Consider the following 27,885-nt stretch of genomic DNA (forward strand, 5'->3'; position numbering starts at 1 on the left):
AACAGCCCTTGAAGGCTTGGGTTGACTAGTCAGCTGCCTACACTTACACAGTGTCCTGCCCTTCCTCTTGTCTACCACCTGCTTCGTTGTTGTTTAGCCGCTAAGTTGTGTCCAACTGTTCGCAACCCCATGAACTGTAGCCCGCCAGGCTCCTCTGTCCGTGGGATTGCCCAGGCAGGAATACTGGAGTGGATTGCCATTTCCTTCTCCAGGGGATCTTCCTGACCCAGGGATTGAACCCATATCTCCTGCATTGGCAGGCGGATTCTTACCACTGAGCCACCAGGGAAGACCCTACCACCCGCTACCTTATATTAAAATGTGTTCACGCATCTGACTCCCATCCAGACTTCAGGCTCCTCTAGTCTCTCCCCCAACCCACTGCTCGCTCATGTCCTAGAACACAACGCAGAGCAATAACCTTACATAGTGTTTATCATACTGTCCTGGGCATCTTTAACACACTCTTTTATTCTTATAAATACAGCAGAAGGTGCACATGCGTACTAAGTCATTTCAGTCGTGTCTGACTCTTTGTGACTCTATGGATTGTAGCCCACCAGGCTCCTCTGTCCATGGGTTTCTCCAGGCAGGAATACTGGTGTGGGTTGCCATGCCCTCCTCCCGGGGGTCTTCTCTGGAGGGATGTTCTTGGAGATCTTCCCTAGGGATCAAACCACCCACCTCTCTTATGTCTCCTGCATTGGCACACGGGTTCTTTAGCACCAGTGCCACCTGGGAAGCCCCTACCAGAAGATAGACACTATCATTATTCTAAATTTTAAAAAATTTATTAAAAAAATTTTTTTAATGAAATTTAGATGATTTACAATGTTGTGTTAGTTTCAGGCATACAGCAAAATGATTCAGGCCGTTTTCTTCTCCAGAGGCTCTTCCCAACCCAGGGATCAAACCCACATCTCCTGTGTCTCCTGCATTGCAGGCTGCAGATTGTTTACCTGCTAAGCCATTAGGGAAGCCATATATATATATATGTGTGTATGAGTGTGTGTGTGTGTGTGTATACATATATAATTATGGTTTATCACAAGATATTGAATAAATATATTGAATAGTTCCCTGTGCTATACAGTAGATCCTTGTTGGTTATCTGTTTCACATAAAGAAGTGTGTATATATTAATCCCAAATTCCTAAATTTTAAAATAAAGGAAGTAAGGCATGAAGTGGTTGAGTAACTCACCCATGATCACATAGCTATTAAACAGTGGAACTTGGAGCAAAGCCAAAAAGCCTAATTCCGTACTCCACACCAACCACTAATCCTATCATGACTCAAAGATTCCTGGTAAATGTTCAACTAATTTGAACATTGCTCAGGAAAGGTGAATATATACAAACATCTGATCTTAGAGGAAAAAGAAAAAACTTAAAGTCTCAGATTCTTAAAATTTTCTCAGAATATAAATAAATTACAATAGGTAAAGTTTTCTAAAACCTATTGATAGCTTTGATTTGCATATTACACAAAACTCCATTTGATCACCAAAGGCATCTCAGACACAAAGTTTCTTTATGTACACATGTGGAGTGTTTTAGTAATCAAGTGCTAACTTCCTACATGCTCCCATCTAAAAAACCAGAAACCTCTGCATGCAAGGTCAATGAGTGTTTTGCTCTTTTGTTTTCCCTTTTTTAAAATTGCTGGCATCAGTTGTATAGGGATTGAACACTAACTTGTTATCCTTGAGATGAACTACTGTCTGCCAGAATCCATCCCCAGAGTTGCTCTGATTAAGCACTAAACATCATTATAAAATGTAATCACTCTTAGTACTTATACTCAAGAAGGTTTAACACAGGGCAGAACCATTTAAACATTTCTCATAAAATCACTGACTACTGAAAGTGAAAGAAAAAATTAATTAAGTCAACAGAAACCAGGAGGAAGTTATATTCCTGAACTTCCACGCCCTTGTGTTTACAGAATGACCTCAGCACTGGGCAGTAAGAGGGAACGAGTTCACTGTCATCTGTAAGCACTGCATTGAAGTCAGGGGTATGACAGGAACAGAATAGGCTCTGCAGCCTAAAAATGAAAAACAATTCATAGAGGAGGAAAAGAAAAAACAAAAAAAACAGAGCAACTGGTCCCTACAGGACCCATGGAAATAATGATGGTGACAATGATAATGACAATGAGAACAAATGGCATGTAATAATAAATAATGCATGCCAAATTACATTTTTTTCTATTAAAAAAGTTAAACTGCCAAGTAGCAAAATCAGATATATTGTTTTAAGTGAACTTCCTGTGGAGAATTCCCTTTTGCTGTGTTATCTCAGAGGAAGCCCAGTGGCTCTTCCTGCCCTAACTTCCCCACACCACCCCCATGGAAGTCAGAGGAGAGTCTTTGACCAGTTCTGTCATCTCAGTGCCCTGATGGGGGACAAAGGGCAGGCACATGACCTAAGTTCAGACTCAGTTAGAAGACTTTATCTTCCCGGGACTGTGATGTGAAGAGAGAAAACTGGAGTAAGTTTACCCTGCATTCATTCCTTTGCAAGTTTTCACGTCCCCTCAAGACAGACTATTCAGACAATCAGTCTGCTACACACCAGCTTCCTCACTTGCTCCCCAGTTCTGGGTGCTCCCCTATGTTCTTCCTATATTTTCTCATTTTAAAAACTAATCCCGACTCTTCATTCATTCATTTACCCTCCATTCATCTCTTTGCAAGTTTTCAGGTCCCCTCAAGACAGACTCTTCAGACAACCAGTCTGCTCCACACTTTCAGTCGTTTGCCTCCAAAGAATAAGTGTAGGATACTAGGTGATCAGGGAACCAAATAAAACCACATTGACTGAACTGGCCAACTGGGCTACAAGTGAGGACAGAAGCTGGAGGCAGGCAAAAACTAGGAATTCCTAGAGACTGGGAAATACTCCTGGGAGGTCAGGTGTGGCTGAGCCAGGAGCCCAGGTGAAGGTTGCCAGGGCTGTGGCATCAATGAGACAAATCAAGTCCAGAAACACAGCATGATGAGTGATCCAAAGGATGTTTATAGTTTACAACATTTAGGACATTGTTATATTGGTGGCTCAGATGGTAAAGAATCTGGCTGCATTGCAGGAGACCAGGTTCAGTCCCTGGGTTGGGAAGATCCCCTGGAAAAGGGAATGGCTACCCACTCCAATATTCTTGCCTGGAGAATCTCTTGAACAGAGGAGCCTGGCAGGCTACAGTCAATGGCAACAGTCAACGGTTGTAAAGAGGCAGACACGACTGAGTGACTAACACTTCACTATATTCTGAAACAGCTTCTACACCATATAAAAACCTACCAGGAGATGAAAAATCATTTCCTGTTCAAAATTAATGTTCAAAATAAAGCAACTAGATCACAGATCACGACTTGATGTCCTGAAACATTTTTTAAAAAATGTACTGCATTTCTCTTCCTTCTTGCTGTGCGCTCACCTTTCCCATTCACTCGGCTGAACAATGGAATTAGACTTATTGTTTCATTTTGTTTATAGCCAGTTTTACAGCCCAGCTTATCATTAAGACTTTCCATCTCAATTCAGAGCCCCCAAAGCTTCCCATGATCCTTATTTTCATCAATTCACTTAGAATGAGCTCCCATAAAACTTTATATATTAGTTAAAAAAAAAAAAAAAACTGAAGTTAAAACCCCAAATAAAAGGATACCTTCCATTTATAACTTCACTGAAAAACACTTCTGGAGTAGTAAATATCACCAGATCCATGTCACCTGGTTTGTTTGGAAACTAATACATAAGCAAAGACATAAATGGGAAGAGATTCACTTTTATCCCAGTAGTCATACCTGAATAGGGACTCTCTCGACAGCCAGATTTCATTCTGTTTCACGGTTTTCCAGGAGAAAAGCAGCAGAAGCAGCACCGTGGACATGCTCAGGGTGGTGGCGCCACAACGATTCAGCCACGCGCACAGCTTGCTCAGTCCGTGCACGAAAAGAATGCAGTAGCCCATGCTGGAAAAGAAAGTGGAGAAGCAGGTGGGTCTGAGAGTGTGACGGAGGCCTCTGAGCATTCCATCCCATGCAACTAACTTTCAAACAGAGCCTGTGCCATGATAGAAAAACAGACATAACCTCCCTGTCAGATACAACATTTCCACGTCAATGCTCCAGTGGGCTCCACCAGCACGTTTGTTAGTTCTCTGCCCGAGTGTGGAGAACCACAGGTTCATCTTGTAGGCTCCCGCTCCTAGATTTCATCAGCTCATGCATCCAGAAAAGCCCGTCCTGTGTGCTCTTGGGTCTTGACTGGACCCTCTAACCCAGTCTCCCTCGTGCTCCTAACATTGTATAACCCTTTGGGCACCATGTTTCAAATTTGGGCCCTGAGGCTGGAGAGAAACAGTCCCTGGGGGACTATCAGATCCTGAGAGGGATTCTGGTCACTAAGGAGCATTGGGTTTGGTCTCCAGAAACATGCCAGCTAGTCAGTCCCCACTCTGGCCAAAGTCCTTAATGCCCTTCCTTCCTGTGGGAAGGAAAACCCTCCCACAGGCCAACTCTAGAGCCTGGCAGTTTGGAGCTCATCATGGACAAGCTTCATTGATCTGATTCTCATGCTGACTATGTGGCCTGGCTTTCCCAAGAGAAAAGAAGAATCCTAGAGTGGGACTCTGGCACATTGCTGTCACATCTCTGAAAGCTTTGGCCTGGTGGATGGAACATGATCCCTCCCATCATCTATGCACCTGCAGAGAGGCTTCCTGTCTACTGACTGGCCTCAGAAAAACACAAACATTTAGCTTGTACATTTCAGTCAATACTCATTTTTTTTCCCTAAGATGACAATATAAATTATTACAGAATATTTTAACAATGAAGGGAGCTTGTATAAAGAAATCCTATATGAGTCAGACGCTAATACTATAAGAAGCCCTAGATCAATACAACTCATTTACTTGGCTCAATTATTTATTTGTTCTCTCACTAGTATATGACAAGGTAGTATGCTGAGCACTAAAAATACAATTATAGGTAAAACACAGAATATGTACCTCCTACAGTTACAAGCATCAAGAACATATCAGTGGATAACACAATCATTCCTCTCCTCCTGGAACTCACATGAAAGGAAAAAATAGCCAACAGGCAAGTAAAACACAGCATAGAACACATAGAATACAATACGTTAAGCAGAGAAGAATCAAGTAGGAAAGAGAAGGCAGGAGAGCAGGCTAGGGGGGAAGATGAGCTGTTCACAGGGATGGTTAGGGAAGGCCTCACTGAAAAGGTGACATGTGGACCAGGAGCTGAAACGCAGGAGGTGCGCTCTGAAGGCAGCCATGTCCCCAAGACCAGCTGTCTTCTACCGCTGCCTTCATAAAGCAGCACCACAGAGGACCAATATTTATTAAGCACATCTGATGTGCCGAGCACATCCTTGGCAGGAACTCAGCTCATCCTCACATCCCTGGGGTTCATTGTTAGCAGCGCTGAATTCCTGATACTGAAGAAGAGAGACAAAGACATTTGCTGAATTTGGTCACGCAGTTCATGCACAAAACCCCAGGAATTCCGGATTCCAGCGTCCACACTCCATCTACTGTCCTGACACTGGGGTTCTGCCTTGACTGGTGGATGCCTGTGTTCCTCACACCTTATCACATAGCTTTGCCTACTTCCTTCCCAAGCACTCCATTCACAAAATCTCAATGGTCGTTAACTGTTTCCTTGCAGGAAACAGAGCTGCCATCTGGCAGAGCGGTGGGGAAGGGAAACACTGGGATCCCAACAACTCCAGAGAAACGTGGCAGAAGACAAGGATGACTAAGATAACAGCAGCCAAATGAACTATTTTATATGTTTGCACACCTGTTGAGTGTTTCCTACATACCAGGTGCTGTGCTAAGAGCTTTATGTGGACCTGTCCACAATATCTGTAGGGCTTGGAACAAGGATAGTACTGGCTTTAAATATATTATCTAATTTAAAAACCTAACCTTCAGTATCTTCGACTTCATAAATGAGGAAACTAAAGCTTTTGCTGTTGTTGTTCAGTTGCTAAGTTGTGTCTGACTCTTTGCAACTCCATGGACTGCAGCACACCAGGCTTCCCTGTCCTTCACTATCTCCCAGAGTTTGCTCAAACTTGTATCCTATGAGTTGATGATGCCATCCAACTATGTCATCCTCTGTTGTCCCCTTCTCCTTCTGCCCTCAATCTTTCCTAGCATAGGGGTCTTTCCCAATAAGTTGGCTCTTCACATCAGGTGGCCAAAGTATTGGAGTTTCAGCTTCAACATCAGTCCTTCCAATGAAAATTTAGGGTTGATTTCTTTTAGGATTGACCGGTTTGATCTCCTTGCTGTTCAAGGGACTCTCAAGAATCCTAGAGAATTTAAATAACTTGCCCACAGCTCCAAAAGCTAGGAATAGAGTCAGATCAGAGGTCCCACGGCCCTAACATTCTGTTGTAATTCAGGAGTTGGCACACGTTTTCTGTAAGGGGCCAGAGAGTAAATATTTCAGGCCATATGGCCTCTGTCCTTCCTACTCAACTCTACATAGCAGGAAAGCAGCCATTGACACTTATGTAAACGAATGAGCATGGCTGTGTTCCAAAAAAATGTATTTATAAAAACAGGCGGTGGGCCAGATTCCACTCGCAGGCCTGTCGTTGAGGCCTGCTACAGCCAACACGAAGGGGAACAGCACTCCTTCCACTCAGCACAGGCCTTGGGATCAAGTAACACGGTCATTTTCTTTTCAGAAGTCCTTGTGTTGACATATGGTTTAAAGAAATGTTAAGCCATATAAAATAATCTCCATTTAGGTTTGCAAATTTCTTAGAGGATATCACATTCTTAAGAACTTGAACACAATATCAGAGATTAAGATGCTTCTCTATTATGACATTTCATTTTTCAACATCTGCTTCACGGCAGCTCTCAGCTGCAGGGGGTATGACTGCTCTCTTCACTGCTGGGGCAGCGCAAGCCCTCATTTTGAAACTGGAAAAATCAAGCAAATGGGAAACTACATACTTTTCTGGCCTCTGGGGAAATGAAACCAGACTCCAGTTTGGTCCAGTTAACGTGTTGAAGGAAAATGTGGACTCTGACTAGAGATGGCCACAGAGAGCTCAAAGGAGTCAGTGCAAACCATTGACAGCTGACAACATCATAACCTGGAGAACCAAGAACCCAACTGGCTGCGGAATGGCTTAGCTCAGTACAGAGAGGCATTTTCAAAGCACGCTTGAGAAGCACCGTGGCTGTCCCAGAGAAGATAGCATAGAAATGCTCTCTCATTCACAGGCCACAGGTATCTCCAATTTTGAATGGATTTTATTGACAAGCCACTCAGCATGCAGCACTTGCAGTAAGGAAAGAAATTTGCATCTCTCCCTTAAAAGATGCAAATTCAAAGAGAGCTGAATAGGAAATAGGAATCAACAATGTCTGTCCTTTCAAATTAGAATAAAAATAATGTTTACACCTGTTGTTTGAGAACTTTGTGAGCAGTTAATCATCCTGTAAATAGTACAAATGTACTTTCAGGAACCTTAAGTGGAAGAAGTTCTTAAGTGATAAAAGAACATTTTCCCTTCCCATTTACATCAACCTGGAGAGATGACAGTTTTCTATGACTGGGCCAAACATTTAATGAAATTTGCTTTAGCTTCACTTTTTGTTTAATTATATGCAGCAAAGAGAATCTTTCTGCTGTTAAGGTAGAACTGAAATTCTACCTTTTAACTTAACAAGCTCAAATTACCTACTGGGTGTACCTATAAGTAGCATTAATGATACAAGGCAGACACATTCTTCCTATTTTATTACTCTAAAAAAGTCCCAACTTTAGACAGTTTAAATGAAACACATCCCTGATTAACTTCACACTGATCTGTTGAATCCCCATCTGGAAAATTATCTGACCTTAAGATCTTATTTTGGTCTCATGAATGCTGACCCCAAATGGTTAAACAATAAAGCCCCGGAACCTTAGACCCAAAACAAGTGTTTGATGCTCTAGCAAAGGAAGCACCAGGAGTCAATGGTGGCTCCTCAGATCAGATTGAATCCAGAAGCTGGAAGTTCTGTGAGCCCAGACTCATCAGTGTCCCTATTTATTGCCACTTCATTTATTATCTCAAACACTTGATGGATGTGTCCCAAAAGATGGATACATTCCCAAAAGATGGAATGTATCTGGATGTGAAAGTTTACTCATAGTCTAGAGAAAGGCATCTATTGTGTATTTCCTTAGCTCCGCACCCCAGGGGTGCTGGGATAGGTATTGAGAAGCTTCTTAATGTTTATCCTGTCACCTCCAATGGCTTTGTTCATAGTAATGTCTCCTAAGGCCCACTTGACTTCACACTCCAGGATGTCCGGCTCTAGGCCAGTGACCACACCATTGCGGTTATCTGGGTCATTAAGACCTTTCTTATATAATTCTGTGTACCTTTGCCACCTCTTCTTAATCTCTTCTGCTTCTCTTAGGTCCTTACTGTTTCTGTCCTTTATCGTGCCCATCCTTGTATGAAATGTTCCCTTGATATCTTCAATTTTATTGACAAACATATCCACAACTGAGTGTTGTTTCTGCTTTGGCCCAGCTGCTTCATTCTTTCTAGAGCTATTAGTAATTGCCCTCTGCTTTTCCCCGGTAGCATACTGGACACCTTCCGACCTAGGGGTAGGGGCTCATCTTCAGTGTCATATCTTTTTGCCTTTTCATTCTGTTCATTGGGTTCTCGCGGCACAAATATTGGAGTGGATTGCCATTTCCTTCTCCAGTGGACCATGTTTTTTCAGAACTCTGCACCATGACCCATTCGTCTTGGGTGGACCTGCACAGCATGCCTCCTAGCTTTGCTGAGTTGTGCATGCCTCTTTGCCATGACAAGGCTTTGATCCATGAAGCGAAGTTGTTTGTACTACAATCACCTTGAAAGGCTGTTGCACACAGTAAATGAAATAACACACGGATGTGTTTTCTGAACTGCATAGAGGTATCAGTGTTCTCAAGGACAATGTCTATGTGTTCATGTGTGTATTTAGAACTCTAATACATCAATAAAATGTGGTAGATCTGTAAATGCACCTCAAGAAACATAATTTATCAAAGCCTAGACTGACTCAAACTGTCTAATTTACAGACCAGTTGTAAGTCTTGAAGAGCATTCAACAAGAACACCTTTAAAACTTCAAAACACTTTATACAACATTGTTTGCTTCTGAAAGGCATGATTCACGTATCATTTTTATAGAACATAATACTGCAGAAAATAAGGTACACTGGTCCTATGTGAAATACATGTGGCCATGTATTTACAACAATGAACATCCATAGACTTCAAATGCAAAAAAGCACTAAGTAAATCTTCCCTTAGACCCATGTCAAACCCTTCTCTATTGGGTCTATCTTTGTGAAAGTGAAGGAAAAGAAAAGTATAAACACTTTGGTGAATTAATGTGTAATGAGAAAGCTTTTGTATTCAACTCTGATAAGACAAAGTTTATTAATTGGAAGTTTGGGCTGGTTTTTAAGGATAGAATATAGTTTTATTCCTTTTTTCAGGCTAACTACTGGGCAGATAACAGGAGCTGCTTCATAACTGTGATTGAACACTGTGGTTGAAGGCATCAGAAACTGAAATTGTGCACAAGCCCCTGTGTGCTTGTCTTTTGAAGTAAAATGTTGACTCAGAGTTAATGACTGGGAAATAGGAAGATATAGAAACAAAGAAGAACTCTTGGGCTAGGGAACTGGTAAAAATTTAGACTATGATTCTGCCACACAGCAGAATCACCCAACTCCCAGTTCCCTAAAATATATAGATAAAGGTCTGACACACATTCTTAAGTTGTTTTTACTGGAAGCAGACCCCCTCCAGATGAAAACTGCTGACCACCAGAACACAGACCCTTGACTGGTTGAAACCAGAAGATTGATGATTCTTGAAACTTCACCTTGATGCAAGCCAATTCAAGAACTGTCCACGAGCTGATCACGCTCTCTCCTTAAATACTGTTAAACTCCTTACTACCCCTTCCAGGGTGGGTCACAGCCTTGAGGGCATTAGTCCACTGTGGTCCCCATTGCCTGGCAAAGCAATAAAAACTGCTCTTTTCTACCTCACCCAAAACTCTGTCTCCGTGTTTCTATTCAGCACCAGTGAACAGAGGCCAAGTTTTGACAACAAAGCTAACCTGGAAACAAAAGTGAACTTAAAAATGCATCAATCCAAAGCGGAGCCCAAAGATGACTATCACCAGGGGAACCATCCATACTCAGGGTGTCATGTTTCCCTTTGAAGGCGCCTTCACCCGAGCCTGACTTATTTCCCTCTCTCTCAGCCTGGTTCAAGTGGCCACAACCAAATTTTCCATCTGGACTGAAAGACCTTTTGATCAAAGGCAAACACCTCCAAAGTAACTGAATCTACATTTAAAAAGTCAGAAAAACAACCTTCTCAACCCTCTTACAGCATACTCAGCATTAGGACCTGAATTCTGCCACTAATTCTTCCACAAACCACCATATTCTAGAGTCAAGCATCTTCACCTTTGAATCAAAAGCATAATGGACAGACAACTCACTAGCTGCTGTTATACCCTTGTTTCTTCCCCACACTAACATAGACCTGAATGCATAGGCTGTGTTACATATTGCTGTATGCATGCTAAGTTGCTCAGGCAACTCCGACTCTTTGCGACCTCGTGGTCTGTAGTCCAACAGGCTCCTGTGTCCATAGGATTTCCCAGGCAAGAATACTAGTGTGATCACCATTTTCTCCTCCATGGGATCTTCTCGACCAAAGGATGGAATCCCCATCTCCTGCATTGGCAGGTGGACTCTACCTCTGAGCATCCAATGTTCTTTAATTTTACACAATACTCTCTAATGAAGCATGTATTTTTCTGGGTATTATGAGACAACACAGATGTACAAAATGGTGGTCCCACCTCTGACAATTGGGGTTTCTAAATGAGTGGGGAGGATATTTTAAGATGACTAAAATTTATAGAAGTCCCTGATTTGAGATGTTTCCCAGCACAGAATCCAGGCACAAAGGAAAGAAACAGATTCACTAATAAAGACGAGGGAGTCTTAATGGAGGGGAGGTTGAAATAGCAACACTTAAGTCCACTTATATCCTCCAGGCAAACCGTGCAGGACATTGGGTGTGTGACACCTACACGTCACTCTCCCTTCCACTCCCAGAGGTACATTTCATAACTGCCTTCAGTATGATGTTTCAGAACGCTAGCTGGCTAAGGTAGGGTTGCTCACTTTTTAAAAAATTTGAGATATGAGTGATATATTAGTGTCATCTAATATACAGCATCATGATCTGATACTTCTATATATTGTAAAACAATCACCACAATAAGTCTAGTTAAACATCAATCAGCTTACATACTTCAACATTTTTTTCTTCTTGTGATGAGAACTTTTTAGATCTATTTTCTCAGCAACTTTCAGTTATACAATACAGTATTATTAACTACACATAACATACCCAGGGCTTCTTTAACTTATAACTGGAAGTTCGTGCCTTTTGCCCACCTTCACCTATTTTGCCCACCCCTCGCTCCCCATCTCTGGCAACCACCCGTCTGTTCTCTGTGTCTGTGAGCTCAGGTTTTTTTTGTTTTTTTAATGTAGTATAACTGCTTTCCAGTGTTGTGTTAGTTTCTGCTATACAATGAAGTGAATCAGCTGTGTGTGGGCATATATATATCCCCTCCCTCTCAGACCTCCCTCCTATCACCCCCATCCCGGCCATTTCACCCATCTCGGCTGTCACAGAGCACTAGGGGGTGCTCCCTGAGCTACACAGCAGCTTCCCACCAGCTCTCTTACACACGGTGGTGTATACACGTGAATCTCAATCTCCCACTTCCTCCCACCTTCCCTTTCTCTCTCTGGGTCCGCATGTGTGTTTTCTACATCTGAGTTTCTATTCCTGCCCTGGAAATAGATTCATCTGTACCATTTGTCTAGATTCAACATATTAATTTTCTTTTTAGGGTTGTTTACTTTTGAGCACATGAGATTAGAAAAGAGACAAAGAGCTTTGTAGAAGTAAAGGAAGAGGAAGAAAAGTGCTGGGGAAGGAGAGGCCTATACTATGTTGCATTGATTTCCTTCCACTTTGATTCCCCCAGTCTCGTCATTTGTACAAGATAGACTGAAATAATGACTTGCAATTACCTGGCATAGCTTACAACATTTTGCACATATATTATTCCATTCAGTCTCATCTGAATTCAGATTCTACTCTCCAAATTTTACTTTCAAATCATGGTTTCCAAGACATTTACTGCTCTCCACTTAAAACTCAGAAATAAACATTTATCTTTTATAACTAACAAGGTTCTATAATATTAAGGCTTTGATTCCAGCCTAACAAATAACTGTTCAAGTTTATCCTCCCTTCGTGCCAATAGCCGAGGACAATTAATTGAACACAACAGAACTGACTAGCTGATCCTCAGCCCATGAGCACACTGACCTTCTCTCAGCTCACTCACTCCTTCTCACTACTGCTCTGTTCTATGTGATCTACAGTCTCTAGATTTATAACACATTCATCTGAGTCCCTTTGCAGAGTCCTCCTGCTTCCTTTCTGGTCATGACGGTCACCTAGCCCACTCACTCCCATGATGATTTGTTTCTGACCACTAGTCTGGTGCAGCCCAGGACCCTCCCTACCTGGGCCCTGCTCTGGAGAGTAGCCCTCACAAGACAAGATCCAGCTTCTAGGTCTCATCTCTCTTCTTAGTTGAGGTCTCAAGGGGCTGGATTGAATAGTCCATGCTGTCACAGCAAGAGCAGAGAAACAAACACACTGAAGTCAAATCTTCCCATCCCTACCCTGTGGCATTCTGAAGACCAACGTTAATTGACTTTTGAAACCCCAATGTAGGGCGGCAAAGGGTTGGACTCAGTACCAGTCAGCTTGTGAGCAATCTGACCTGTGCTTTGTGCCCGGGTTTAGATATTAGGCTTCAGCACAATTTCTGAGTCTCTTCTCATGACTTGATATGGATATGCACACATCTGACCTGTTCTGATGGCTGCAACTTCTCTTGATAAGCTGCCTGCACATCACCGCTTGACCAGGCGCATCTGCCATCGCCCCTTGTTGTCCCACTCCAGTGATTAGGGTCCTATTTCCTCCTGGCAAGTACTCCTTATTGCTGCTAAGCAAGGACACCCCATCAGTTCACAAGGAGGCCCCGCGCCAGGGCTGCCTGGACCATCTCCCAGTGCCCTCTGCTGGACCCTGCAGAGGGCCTATCCACATGGCAGATGGACTTCCTTCTCTTCCTGCCCCACCCTCAGGGGACACGTCTCCCTTTCCCTCCTTGAGCATCATGCTGAAATTAAGCAGACACAAGTGGTCCCCTTCCAACACAGGACAAACATGTGTTTCAAACCTTAAGAGGAAAAATTCATGCTTTACCCAAGGTTATTTCAAGTCACAAAGAGTGGAACTTTGGAGCTGAAAGGGACCTTCGAGACCATGTGGGATCCTGATAACTGGAGTTTAGATCTCCCAAACTGCAAAATGTCCAAAAAGAAGGAGCTGAGTGGGGGAGAAGGAACGAATGGAGGGTTGCACTCTCAATCCCCATTGTGGCCATAAGCAGGGATAACTGTGGCATGAAGATATAAGCAACATTTGGGGACCACCAGGCAAGGCCAACACTCAGGTTTTATAGACAGGAAAGCATTCCCCAGGACGGCCAGGCAGTGTATTGATTTCCAGGTCAGTCTTCCTTCCACTGGATGTGTTAAAGTAAGATTTTATTGATAGCAAATTATTTTTCTGTTGATTTGAATCTTTGGCAAAACTTTGATTCACTCTCAATCATCATTCTCTTCCAGCAATTCTGAAGGAACATACGCATAGAGGGCATATCAGTAGGGGTCCCCAATGTCAGATAATAGGACTAGTGTTCCTTTAGAGGTACCATGTCTCATTTTGCATCCTGAGAAATAAATAACCTGTGTACAAATTCCATTTAGAATTAGTAGGTATGATTTGAAGGTATTTGTCAAAACTGAAAATGGAAAAGAGTCACCTTTTTTCCATTTTTCCATGTCTGATGTGTCCATTAACTGAAGAACTACACAACTCAAATAGTATCTCTTTTCCCCTCAAACACATGTTATCTCTTTAACTTCTCCTTCCATGGTGGCAGTTTTTCTTGATCAGTTCTGTCCACGTTCTTGTTTCTGCCTTCACTTACCCCTGTCTGTTCTTCCCTCTCCCCTCATACATGTTTTCTTAAAATAGTTCAGGAATTTGCTCTTTGACACTAAAGTAAATAAATCATCCTAATCCAGCATCTGAATGGATCTCTGATCACATCTTATGACTTTATTTGAGAGCTCTCAACAACTATGTTTGCTTCATCGATTCTAAGAAATTTTAGTCCTTTGAAGCATTATAAAGTGGTTTTTATGAAATACAAAAAGTAGCCATTAAATTATATGCTTCTCTTGAGATAAGAACAAGAGATCAAAACTTCTGTGAAAGAATGATTTAAGCCCCGAACTCCCCTGCCTGTTCAAAAAAGATATCCATAAAGTTGGCATTTATCATCAGAAGAAAAGATTATTCCAATTGCTTTTGGTGGTAAAACGTTGACCCTTAAGCCATACAACAGTGTGCTAAATAGATAGCCAACTTCTGTTCCTTTTATCCACAGATTTCAAAGTGCAAGTGAAAGGCAGGTGAGATTTTGGGTCTTCGCTAGGTTAGGATGGAGGGAGAACAGAAGCCAAAAGATTTAAGTGACTTGTTCATTGTTAGGCAGAAAGGCGGAGGATGAAAGAGAACTGTGAATATGACTCATTCTGGGTTTTTCTTGTAAAATGGCCAAACCAGCCCCCTGGGGCTACTGGGATCCACCCGGGATTCAGTGAGGGTGGACATGACCTCTGTAGTGTTCATGGATGGGATCTTAAAACTCGGAATGAGATCCTTAACTTGAACATTCAGTGAGCAGGAAGTTCACCTATCCATTGAACTTTTAATTTCATCTTCCTTTTGTTTGCTAAAGTTTTGGAGATACCACAGATTTTCTGCATTGATGATTTTCTGTGTTAAAGATGATGATCTGTATCTTCAAGAAGGCCAGAATACGCGGCGCCTATTTTCCTCAAAGCAGTTGGGTATGAATGCAGAGGGAAATGGCTTTTTCTTGTTGAGCTCAATAATGGGAAAAAGCCATGCAGAGAGGATTCCTGTGTGTTTAAAAAGCTTGGACACATGCTTCAGCATCGTGGAAGCCAGCCTGCAGGTTTATTAAATGCACCAGCTTCAACTGGTGCTCTGGCACCTTCTAAGGGACACTTGCAGTGTCTATAACATTCTCTGCAGCCCTGAGGAAGATTCCAGCAGCTCCTTACCCAATTGTCTACCATATTCCACTGAGACGGGGCAGCTGGTCTCTGCTGGGTAAAATCTTTTTAGGAGAAAGTCCCCGTTTTCATGAAAACTGTCAACATGGGTAACTAGTTCCAATGAAGTTATTAAAGTCTCTTAAGTCATAGTACAGAAATTTCACCACAAAAACTTTCATTTCTGACTCAGTTGTACAACTTTAGATAAAATGAAATTCAGTGCCATAATTAAAATGGCTCCCTTGTGGTACTCATTACAACAGTGACCATGAAGGAAGGTTGGGGTTCATGAGAGGTACCATGTCTCTCTCAAAAACTCCTCAGCTTCCTCTGACGCCAGGCTCCCAGAATCAGAATTAAACTCTCAGGTGTGTGTTCAGAGCTGTGTACCTGGCCTGGTCACCTGCCCCCTTCATCAGCTCCAGGACCACCTCCCTGTCACATGGCCTTGGCATCTGCTGAGACTACCGCTTTGGAGGGGAAAGAGTCCTGGCTGGACCCACTGATAGTATGGATCTGAATACTGGACACGCTGGGCAGTAAAGACAAACCCTCAGAAAACGATGACTTGGCATCAGCACTACAATCCATAGATGCAGGAACTTGGAGAGGAAAGGCCAGTCATCTTTTATTAAAGATCAGTTTCCTGAAACTGATTTTTGGATGACTTTGCATCCAGTTTGCCAAATGCAGCAACATTCAAATAGGTTCTGAGAGGCAGGCACTTGCTCTTGGTAATATTGATGTTTTCTTTATGTTTCAAACTTTTAATCCAAATCAGCTTATTCCTGGTGGGAAAAGGGCCGGGGTACAACTCTGACTATTTTGGAGAAAAGGAATGGAGTGAGAGAGAGGCCTAGTTATGACATGGAGGCTCAGGGAAGGCAAGAGCTGGATGATTCTGTGGGTGGAGGACGCACCTACTGGGGCGACAGAAACCCCTGACTTTAAATAAGATAGCTTACACGTGGTTGATGACAATATTATGGGCTTCCCTGGTGGCTCAAATGGTAAAGAATCTACCTGCAATACAGGAGGCCAAGGTTCAATCCCTGGGTCAGAAAGAGCCCCTCGAGGAGGAATTGGCAACCCACCCCAGTATTCTTGCCTGCAGAATTCCATGGACAGAGAAGCCTGGCGGACTACAGTTCTTGGGACTGCAAAGAGTTGGACACGACTGAGCAACTAACTTTCACTTTTTCTTTCATAATGTTTACCTAAGTTTCTCTTCCAGAATGAAATTTAAACTCTTGTTTAAAATTCCAGCCCTTCATTTCCTCAAAAAATTTTCTCTTGTATTTGGATTAGAAAAGTTCACTGCCCAGGTACTCAGAACCTCAATGGCTGAGGATTCAGATCTCAGGACTCCTAAAGTATCAAGTGCTGATTCCAAATGGAGTTGAGCTGAGAGTACTTAACTATGCTCAGATTTCCTTCATCTTGTTCAACTGAGCAGAATACTGAGGTTACTCTCAGAGAAGCAGTATAACCTGGAAGGTGACAGACAGGTCAGTAGACAAGGATCCATAATCTACCCCTTTGCCACTTACTAGCTATGTCACTTGGACAAGTTACTTAACTTAGAGCCCAGGCATTATTTCTGTAAAATGGGTATAATGGTATCAGCTACCTCAGCTGATATCAACAACAGTAACGCTTGATACTTACTAGTCATGTACAGTACGAAGCATTTTATAGTTTTTTATACGACCCTCTCACTTAATGTTTATAATATCTCACTGAGTTCAGTGCCATTATCTTCATTTTACATAGATGAGGAAACAGACCTAGGGATGTCACACTCATGTCACACTATGACAGCAGGAACATGTCTTAAACCACCACATACAGCATGAATCAACTGAGAAAATAAATATAACACACTTAGTGTTGTGACTGACATACAATAAAGATTCAACAAAAGTTCTGATACAATTAGACTGTGATATTATTTAAAAAAATATCCAGACCCATCAAGTTTTAGAATGAAAGGTACCATTTTGTTTTTAATCAGCAGTTAAAATCTTTGGTAGGGAAAAAAAAAAAACCCAGAGATTTAATTTTTGTAGCCTCAAATCTAGTAGAGCATGCCTGGGACAGGTGCTCTGTGAGTATCTGTTAAGTGAAGAATGAATACAGATGCTACTTGGACTCATGAGTACTGCAGACAAAACCTGACTGAAGCCACTCTCAGTTGCTCTAAGCACAAACACATGTAGAACAGACACTGAAGTCTGCCTTTGACCATATTCCTTAGTGCCGACAGAGCCTCACAAGCTTATTATCTTAAGGCAACACAGAATGCAAAGAAATTGTGCTGTATTTTTATCTTATCAAGTAGTTCTTAACAAGGAATGATCTCCTTCCCAAACTGTGCTGTAGACACATAAAGAAAATTAAAGGCCACCTTTTCATTAACCAGGTCAAAACAAGTAAAGTCTTAGGAAAGCTGTGAGGTACCTAGTTTGAGGGGAGTCAAAGGTTATGAAATTCACTTCTAATTATATACGCATTTAAAAATTCTCAATCAATATCCATAAATGAAATTAAATCTTATTTATTACTTAAATTAATTTTATTTAAGTTAAATTTAAAGTTAACAAATTTCAAACTCAATATGAATAAATAATGAATAATTTCCTGATAATATTTTGGTTTGTTGTATTTATTTTGTTGCCTTTTAGAAAAGTTCATTCTTACTTATAATTCATAAAGTCACTTACTTTTAGGAAGCTTATTAAAATTTCTGTTTTAAAAATGAGAGGGAATCTTCTGGCGGCCCAGTGATTAGGACTCTGTACTTTCACTGCTAAGGGTCAGGTTCAATCCCTGGTCCAGGAACTAAGATCTCACAAGCTGCACAATGTGGCCAAGAGTAAGTAAAATAAATAAATAAAGCTCTATAAGTTAAAAAAAAAAAATTCAGTTTGTGGACTTCCCTGGTGGTCCAGTGGTTAAGAATGCATCTTCCAGTGCAGGGGATGGGGGGTTCAATACTTAGGAAACTAAGATCCCACATGCCATGTGGCAATAAAGCCCATGTGTGGCAGTGAAGACCCAGCACAGCCAAAATAAAAATAAAGAAATAACTTTCTAAAGTTAAAAAAAAGAGAGGTAAAAAAATCATGTTCTGCTTAAGGTCACACAATGGATAAATGGCAGAACAATTTCAGGGACATTTTCAGGCTTCTGAAAAGAAACATGGCCTTGGAATGCTGACATTTGAATAAGACAAGAGAACAGACAAGCGTCACACAGTTCAAATATTCAAAGCTAAGTGGCATTATGTAATCATACATGTCTGAATGCCCTTTATAACTTTTAACCAATGTTTTTCTCAAGGACAAGTTTCTTTGAGATTGATCCTCTTTTTAAATTCAAGGACAAAGAAAGAGAGGCAGAGAAAGAAGATAGAAGTCAATTAAAATCATGCTACTTAACACGGTTAATAATTTTATGCATATTAACAAATATATCTAGAAAGTAACTCATTATGTTTAATAAGCACAGATACTTGAACAAAGAAGTTACGGTAAAATGATTGCTGCTAAAATCCTGAATATACTCCGGTTAATATTCTTATCCAGCTTCCTCTGTGGCTGTTTTTAAAGCTGAGGTAATAAACACCTGAGCTCCACAAGGATCTAACCGTGATGCACGCAAAGAAGAGTCTCTCTGGAGCCATCAGTGTTGGTCTCGTAAAGAGGAAACCAGAAACAGTAATTACCTAGGCATGTATAGGACTCTCTCGGCCACCACGAAACCCACCCTGAAGAAGAGGTTGCTGGCTGGGATGAACGGGAAAACCAGGAACAACAAGCCCACCAAAACTTCCCTGTGCTCCAGTCTCTGAAACACACAACAGTGGAGGACAAATTAATCTGGGTTTAATTCCACTTCAGTCAGCATTTAACCATCAAGTTTTTATTCAAGGAATGAGTAAACTAGACCTTTTGATCAGCGGTACTGATTCATCAGAGAAAGCCCTCAGGCTAAAACCTCTGGCTCATGGAAACATTCGCATGTTTGCCTGACACATATTTGCCACCCAGAACATCTGCAATTTGCATAACATAATCAGTGACCATTACTCCTTGTTCTGGGCAGGCCCTGCAGCAACACTGCTTGGTCTGGTTTCTTTCAGAGTCTTGTGCCCTCAGGCAACTCATTCCAGGGAGCGAGGCAGCTGGGTAGGATAAAGCTCACTAAGGCATCATGGAGAATTATTGTCCTCTCAAAATAGAACACATTAAAAACAAATGAATAAACAAAGGAAAAAACCCACACAAAGCCCCCCAGCGGAGGCAAATCTTAGCATGAAGGAAATGAAATGCAAATGGTGAAATAAGGGGCACCAGAGAGGGAGATCCCTTGAGCTGAGGTGTTTTTAGCATCTTTCAAAGTAAGCCAGTAAGCATTTACTTGCCTGATTCCATGAAATTACTTGATTCCATGACATTTTTTTGGAATAAAAATTTCATTACAATAATTCATTAAACTGACAGAATACCTTTCTCTTATATTGTATATGAAAAATTTGTAAAGATTTTTGTCACAACAAAAAATTTTTATTTATTACTAATAATGTATTGTAACGGGCACTGTAAAAGGTAGTGGGTATTTCCAAATAGACACATTTGAAAGAAAATCCATTTAATACAAATCTAGATGTACTGGATGGTATTATGTTTTCTTTAAAAAATAATTGAAGAGGAAAACCAAATAGAACTTTCCATATTAATGTTTTAAACTTTTTCTTATAAATATTTTAAATAGCCTAATACTTTAAATATTTGCAAAACACTAAACAAAATATTTCAAAAACATAAATAAGACTCCCTAACACAAACTACTAAAATTTTAAGTAGACAAAGTTAAAGATTTTAAGCATCCTGAGACACTTGATACCTGGACATTATTAAAATCTTTGTTTTGCTGACTACAATACATTGAATAATAAAATTTCTGAGAGTAATTCCATGTAAGCAAATGTGATTTGGACTATTTCCCTTGAACAATTAATGGTCCTGTAAGTAATTACCTCATTTTTTTTTTACTTACCTAAAGTAACCATACTCTTTAGAATTAGAAGATGAAAGAAAAAGAAAAAAAAAAAAAAGTTGCATAACAAGCTTTCAACTCAAATGAATGCAATGTTATATATTCTATGGTGCATTTAAATTAAAGGAAAAACACAGGTAAGACGTGGCAAGTTTATTACATTTAAAAGCTGAAAACTCTCTTTGTAATTTAGATTATTCTTTCAGTTTACAAAGTATATTTCAGTGCAAGAACTTAAAGTTTATATAAGGAACAAACACCCTAAGAGCCCTATAGTATGAAAGTGAGAAAAGGAATATTTCCTTCATACCAGTAAACAAGGATATCACTGTCATCAGTGATTCTGGCCCTCCGAATGTGAACCCCTGAGCCCTAAGGTCACTCAGGAAGGAAGAAAATACCTCTGCGATCCACTCCCTGCAGTGAGCACTGAGGAACTCAGGATGTGAAAAACACAGAGTACTGGACCCAGACAGCTGAGATGCATATGAAAGGAATGATTTCAATGAGCCCAGACTCTTACCTCTCCCCTCGGATAGAAAAGCGTTCATTCCTTAACTTGGGCTATCTGGTTTTCTTTAATTCATAAAATACTTTTGATATTCAATACTTTTGTCCTTTATTGCAAACTTCTATATAACCAACTTCCCCTCACTTCCCTTTCCGCCCACCGCCCCCCTCCCACTCCCTCTGCTTCAACAGAGCAGTTCTCTCAGGGTTACATGAGACACTGTCTCCTGGGCTTAAAGTCCTAAAAATTCCCACCAATTAAAACATAACTCTCAATTTTTAGGTTGTGACTATTTTTTTAAGTTGACAAAGCCAAGTATTTCTTGACAAAGTTGAAAATAAATCCCAGAGAATGAGTCTCTTGCCCAGTGTTTCTTATGAATTCTGAGCCTATTACTGATGTTCTCTCTCTCTTTTTTTTTTTTTTTTTGGACTATTCAAAAACTGAAATACTTTTACAAAAGTATTAGTGTGTCTTCCTAAAGAGATTTGTAAAGAGAATGTAAAATCTCCATTAATCCTAAGAATGAAGACAAGGGGAGGGACTGATGGAATTCTCACCAGGTCACGATATAGCCATGTCCGTGGATTGTGTTTTACTCTATGAGATGCCTCTCCACCTGATCGCGGTTATTGGTGAGCATCCCTCATAGCCCTGAAAGAGGCATCGCCTTCACACCCCCAGTGTCACCCCTTGCTGCCTGACCAAAGGCCTTCCTCACTGTGGTGGCACATGCTTATGTCCTTTACTCAGCAGAAGCCTGAGGCTCTGGGAGGCACTAGGTGGAGAGGAGGTGGGCATCCTGGGCATGCAGAGGCCCCCTTGGCCATCCCCCCTCTCAACCCTGGAGCCTCTGCAGTGGGTAGTCTGAGTGCCACTGCTGCAGGTGGTGGTGATGCTGAGCTGGGGACTGCAGGATCCAGGCACCAACTTTCTTTCCTTCCTGGCCCTCATCCCAGTTGTAATTACATATTTTTCTGTGTGCTCACCATATTTTTCTAATGTCTCCACCAGACTCTAAGCTCTATGAGGACAGGAGCTGGTCAGCTGTATTCAGAGGTGTGTGGTTTCTGCTCAGCTCAGTGCCTGGCACTTAGTGAGTGTTTAGAAACATTTGTTGAATAAGTCAATAAATGAACACATGTTCCAGGTGAGAGAGGAAACTGGGTGTGAGACAGGGAGAGGATGGAGAAGGCTTCCTGGTGGAGTGGACAATCTGGGGTTGAAGACTGAGTAGTGAATGCTCACAAGGTAGATGTGGTGGTGTTAGGAGAGGAGGGAAGTGGTCACAGCGAGGTGCATTCCAGGCAGAAGATAGAGAAAGTACAAAGCAGGGAATAACCCTGTACATGTTAGCAGGCGACGAATTATAAGGGTTTGGTATTCCCTGAGTGGAGCTGATTTTTACCTATAGGCAACAAGAAACAAGTTAAGCATCCCACACACATAGAAGAGAAAGCAAGTCAGTGTCCCAGAGCTGATGTCCAGATTTAAGTTGGGGCCCTGCCATCATTAGCCACCTTGAGCAGGCAAGTAATTAGCCCTTCCTTGCCTCAACTATAAAATGACATAAGTGCAGTTCATGGCTCAGTGGGGTTGGTTGGATCAGCACAAAGATTTCTTGATCAGTTAAAGTCCATGTCATTGGAGTTGTGAGTTTAGAGGCCACCACTCCACAGAATGTGCTACCAGAAGGGCTGTCTTATGTGGTGTTTTCTTTGTTTTCAAAACATTCAACTTAAGACAGTGGCACAGTGCTCAAACTCAATGAAGCTCCACTGTTTATCTCAAGAGAAATAATACATATGAAAAAAGTTCTTGATTCTCAAATCAAACTGATGATGATAATCTTCTCTCCTCCCCCTTCAGTCAAGAGAGATAGAACATATGCAAGAATATACTAAATATTGATACAAACTGCAAGTTGATTGGCCAATCAGAATGTTTTAAAATTAGGGAAAAACATGTCATGGATGTGGCTGAACTTCCTAGAATGAGAAAGACTGGAAGGGAATCCAATTTTGTATCTTGTGGATCACAAATGTGACAGAGATGGCTAAATAATTTATGGCTTATCTCAACCTAATAGGTTCAGATGAAATGCAAACAAAATATGAGTGGGGGAAAAATAAGATGTGTGTCATTTTCCAAAGCACACAAAGTGCATTCATTTCTAGGAAAGAGGCAACTGGAAATTTATTCCAAATACACTAGGAGTGAAAAGACAGAAGAATTAAAACAGTTAGTAATATAGTCATTAAAAATACACATTACTTGTCTGATTAACTGTGCAACTTCCAACAAATTAATTTACTTCTCTGATCAGTTAAACAAAAGAAAGTTTACCAATACCTACTGTATCTGTAGGAAAAAAAATGTGTGATAGATTCACTGTGGTGGGTGTTAGGCTTGATTTTCTTCTAGCTCGAGCGGAGACAGAAAAGCATTTACCTGAGTTGCAAAGAGATGAAAATCTCTTAACACACCTGTCAGGGTGCCCAGAGAATCACTCGGCCACCATTGCACAGCCATGTATCTGCGGGAGTCACTAATGGAAAAGCAGTGATCTCCCCAGAAACATAGATTACCTCAGAGAAGCCCCAGCTCCAAAATGTGAGCCTAGCCTAGTGGCTTCTGGTTTATCCCATCCCCTTCCTACTCTCAGTTTCCTTTTCAAAGAACAAACCATAGATGAGGAAATGTACACAGCAGGCACACGTGCACGCACACACACACACAGATAGATGCACATGCACGTGGCCAGCATTGTGCACACGAGTGGTCATGAAAAGAAGATAACTCCTTTCTCATTCAACCTAGACAACCTCTACCATAGTCTGCTCCTTCCCAGAGCAGCAGAGAACAGGCCTCATTATAGTAATTATCACCATCATTCCTATTATCATATTTTCTTTCACCTCTAAACAGGTTACAGATAAATAAAACAGTGCATTCAGCATGTTCTCACAGTTCTACAAACAGCACAGTTATATTTCAATCCTAAGGATGCATTTGGCAGTTCTAGGCTCTAGCTGTCTGCATCTAATTTATCAGTTTTCAGGGAAGCTGATGACCATAAAGCTCCCTCTTCAGCCCTGGAGTAAGGTATCTCCAAGCTGACAACTGGCAGGGCTATATATGAGGCCCTCTTTTCTCATCTGTTCATGGGTCTACTTCCTCCATTAGACTATGCCTTCCCCGATGGGAGTCACCATCCTGCTTAAATTTATCCAGATTTCTGCACAAACATAGTTGGCATTCACCAAACTGTTGCAATAAGAAAGATGAGTGACAGAAGCTGCATATATATCTCTGGGGTTCAATTTAGAGACTTCTCACTATGGAAATCTTGCACTTTTTGCCACCCTCTGAAACATAGTATTTGCAATGCTAATTTGGGTTGAGAAGTCCTCAGTCTTTGAATATCCAAAGTGTCTTATGATCATCTGCCAGAGTTGGCCAACTGCATTCTTAATCAGGTACTTTTAATCAGGATGCATGCATACCCTTCTATACCCCTCTCATTCCATTCATTGCTACTAACTACTACCTGCTCTTGAAAGGTCATGGGACTTGCATGCTCAGGAAAATGACATCTTTCACATTACTCAAATTCAATTTTAATTTTGTGAATATTTCAGTGTATTAAAATTCTCAATAATTTATCACTATTATATTATTATGGAAATTCTTTTTAATTGAGGAAGACAAGTTATTTAATCAATTGAACTCTCCATTGCTTTATCTGACCGCACTTTACTGCCTCATCTCTTGTTCTGAATCCTCATCTCTTGTACCGAGCTGGGGGCTGGGCAGTGAGCTACGCTCATTCTCTTGCTAAGTGACTCTCAAATTTCCACCCAGTAGCAGGCAACACATTTATGCCAGTTTAAAAAAGTCTCTTTAATCTTCACAACAGTTCTGTGGAGATGAGTATTATTATCCTTGTTGTAAACTCAAATGCTGAGACCTTTGGGTCCTTCACAAATAACTGCAACTACAAATCAGCAAAAATGCATTGCATTATTTCTGTGAGAAATTTTTCTCACAGCTGCACAGGACTCCAGGTCTCCTTCCTGCAAGAGGAAACCTGGACTCTCCCTGTGTTGCTAGTGTATATTTTAATAGCTTTTTGAAAACCCAACTCCTTATATTACTGTCCAGAGGAAATGCATCGGTGAGTCTCCACTTGAGCAAATCAGAGGCCCAGGCTTATTTAAATCATCATGAGCTTTGAATCTACAGATGTCCTTCGATGCTTTCAAATGATGATAATACAGACTGCATGAAGTGGATGGAGAGCTGGCCTCAGAAGACTAACTCGGGACCAGCATGAGAAGGGGCAAGTCAGAAGTGGAAGGACAGAAACAGCTTGGTTATCTGGGGCAATGGGATTCTGTCTGAGCTCTGTACGAATGTATCTTGAACTTCCTTCCTCCCCCTGGGCTGCTCTCTTGTCTGCTTGATCTTCACTCTTGTCTGTATCTTCCTTTGAATTGGACAGCCCCTCCTTCCTCCACCTTTTTATACTGTTCATGGGGTTCTCAAGAAAAGAATGCTGAAGTGGCTTGACAGTCCCTTTTCCAAGGGACCACATTTTGTCTCTTGAGAGTCTCTTGGACAGCAAGGAAATCAAACCAGTCAATCCTAAAGGAAATCAACACTGAATATTCATCGGAAGACCTGATGCTGAAGCTGAAACTCCAATACTTTGGTCACCTGATGTGAAGAACTGACTCATTGGAAAAGACCCTGATGCTGGGGAAGACTGAAGGCAAGGAAAAGTGGGCGACAGAAGGTGAGATGGTTGGATGGCATCACCGACTCAATGGACACGAGTTTGAGCAAACTTTGGGAGACAGTGAAGGATGGGGAAGCCTGGCATGCTGCTGTCCATGGGGTTGCAAAGAGTCAGACACGACTTAGCAACTGAACAACAACTCCTCCACAACTGTCTGATAGTGGCTCAGTTTGCCTAACTCCAGGCATAGCTCCTGTCTAGGGATCCTCTCCAAGGTCATAGCTCTTACTCGGTGACAGTTCCTTCCTTTGACATATTAGGCCGTCTGGTATGTGTCCCTTGGCATGTTAGCTCCACTTTGCCCAAGGCACTGCAGAGGTCTGCAAAGGTCTCTTCATAAACCCTTTAATCACTCCATTGGCTGGGCACTGTGTCTCCTGCCAGGGCTCTGACTAATAGGTCACAGAGAAAGAGCACAGAGATGGTAGTAGAGGTGTGAATTCTGAAAAGCAGTCAGAACTCCGGCTTTCATGAGACAACTGGAGCCAGCTCCAGATCACTCCTAACTTGGTCCCATGCTTGCACTATTGTATTTCCAGTATGTTTTAGCCCTTGACTGAACCACCATTTTTTGAGGCCATTGAGATTACAGAAAAATTCTAATGTTGTATAAAAACAGTGAAGACAAACACCAATCTGAGAGAGCTTTATCTGGCAAATGATATTTAGACCAATCTCTCAATAGTGGGAGAAGAGAAAGTTTTGAATTTTTACTCCTATTGTTATATCAAATGCAACAGTCCACTTCTTAATGATTCAAACAAGATCTAGAATCTGATCAACATATCAGTAATGGAGGAATTGAGAGGAATTTTGGGACAGTCTTAAAGACAAAGAGAATAAGAAAAATTGAAAGCTTATTCTCAGAGCTTCAGTTACAGCTGCCAAACTCTTTGGTGATTTTACAGTTAACTGGGACCCCAAGTTAGACCACAGTGTCATGCTCAAGAGACTGAAGGACAGTCTGCCCATGACATGAACACAATTCACATCTCATAAAGAAGTGTGGAAAGGTACCACTTGCAATTTTTTCCTTCACTGGTCTGAAATCAACAGAATAAGCCAGGCTGGGGGAAAAAATAGCTTTGATTCAGGATCTCAATAACATAGCTGCCAACCCACATTCTACACTTGGCTCGAGCTGGTGATATCACTTCCTCATTTTCATGTGCTCTAAAATTTACTCATAAATGCTCAGGGAAAAAAAATTTTAAAAGGGGAAATGAATGAAGAAATTATATCTCCTTGGAGACAAAAGTAGATTTGTACACTGTCTTCTCTGAGCCAATTTAAACACTGCTTGTCCCATGCCAAGCTTTTTTCACCGAGGAGCTCTGCCAGTCACACTGATGAACAGAGTCGAAGGGAGATTAAAATCAGAGCATTTCTAAACCAACACTTCTGATTTCTGGTCGTGGGTTCTGGACTTTGTTTTTTTTTTTTTTTTTTTTGCAGAGTTTTTGTTTGATTTGCTTTTAATCAATCGTCTGAATCTTCCTGCAAACACAAGTTCCTGGGATTGAAACTTCTTATCTCACAAGAGCACACAATTACGTTGTTTCAGAGTCAAATCAGGTGGAAGACTGAAGCACTCAGATTGTTTTACTCAAGTGAGAATAAACTAATTCAAACTTTATTTGGAAATGTGCCTTACATTCTGTGTAAGTGTGTTTTAAATGTTCAAAGGCAAATAAAAGCAAACATCTTTTAAAAGGCACTTTAGAAGAAGCGTGATTGGAAAACACCAGTCTAGTGCACGAAAACACCATTCATTTTCATAAACAAGCACTAGTAAGGAGTTAAGGGAATTAAGTAAGTTAGAAAAATATTGTTCAAGAAATCTTTTTCCTGATTCAAATGTAAAAATCATAGGAATTCATGGAGACATGGGAGAAGAAAAGAATGAACTTTCTTCATCTCTATCTGTGGTTTTGAACAAAAATGGAAAAGTACTTACTATAAAGCTGTGTATTTTGTTAAAAAAATTGTGAGGAAGACTAGAGAGATGAAAGGTAGGGGCAAGACAAGATCTCTTCTCAGACTGTGTTCAACATATAGATTATTATACATGTGCTATGGGAAAGGCTCATGCAGAAGGGCAAATAAAAGCCAGCTGGT

At 41.2% G+C, this 27,885-nt stretch overlaps 1 protein-coding gene across 4 annotated transcripts in view; it reads right to left on the reverse strand.

Annotated features, from left to right (window-relative positions):
* Window positions 1–27,885, reverse strand: part of TMTC1 (transmembrane O-mannosyltransferase targeting cadherins 1) — a 287,777-nt gene that overhangs the window by 84,894 nt on the left and 174,998 nt on the right. For 3 of the 4 annotated variants that reach the window (XM_061125206.1, XM_061125205.1, XM_061125204.1), the window contains 2 exons: window positions 19,122–19,243; window positions 3,812–3,979 (listed from right to left, as the gene is read on the reverse strand). In XM_061125206.1, the coding sequence (XP_060981189.1) occupies window positions 3,812–3,979; window positions 19,122–19,243 (290 nt within the window). The remainder of the gene's footprint in view (window positions 1–3,811; window positions 3,980–19,121; window positions 19,244–27,885) is intronic. The other variant, XM_061125208.1, reaches the window with a different exon arrangement.

This window comes from Dama dama, chromosome 22, assembly GCF_033118175.1.
Source record: "Dama dama isolate Ldn47 chromosome 22, ASM3311817v1, whole genome shotgun sequence".
NCBI classification, from domain to species: domain Eukaryota; kingdom Metazoa; phylum Chordata; class Mammalia; order Artiodactyla; family Cervidae; genus Dama; species Dama dama.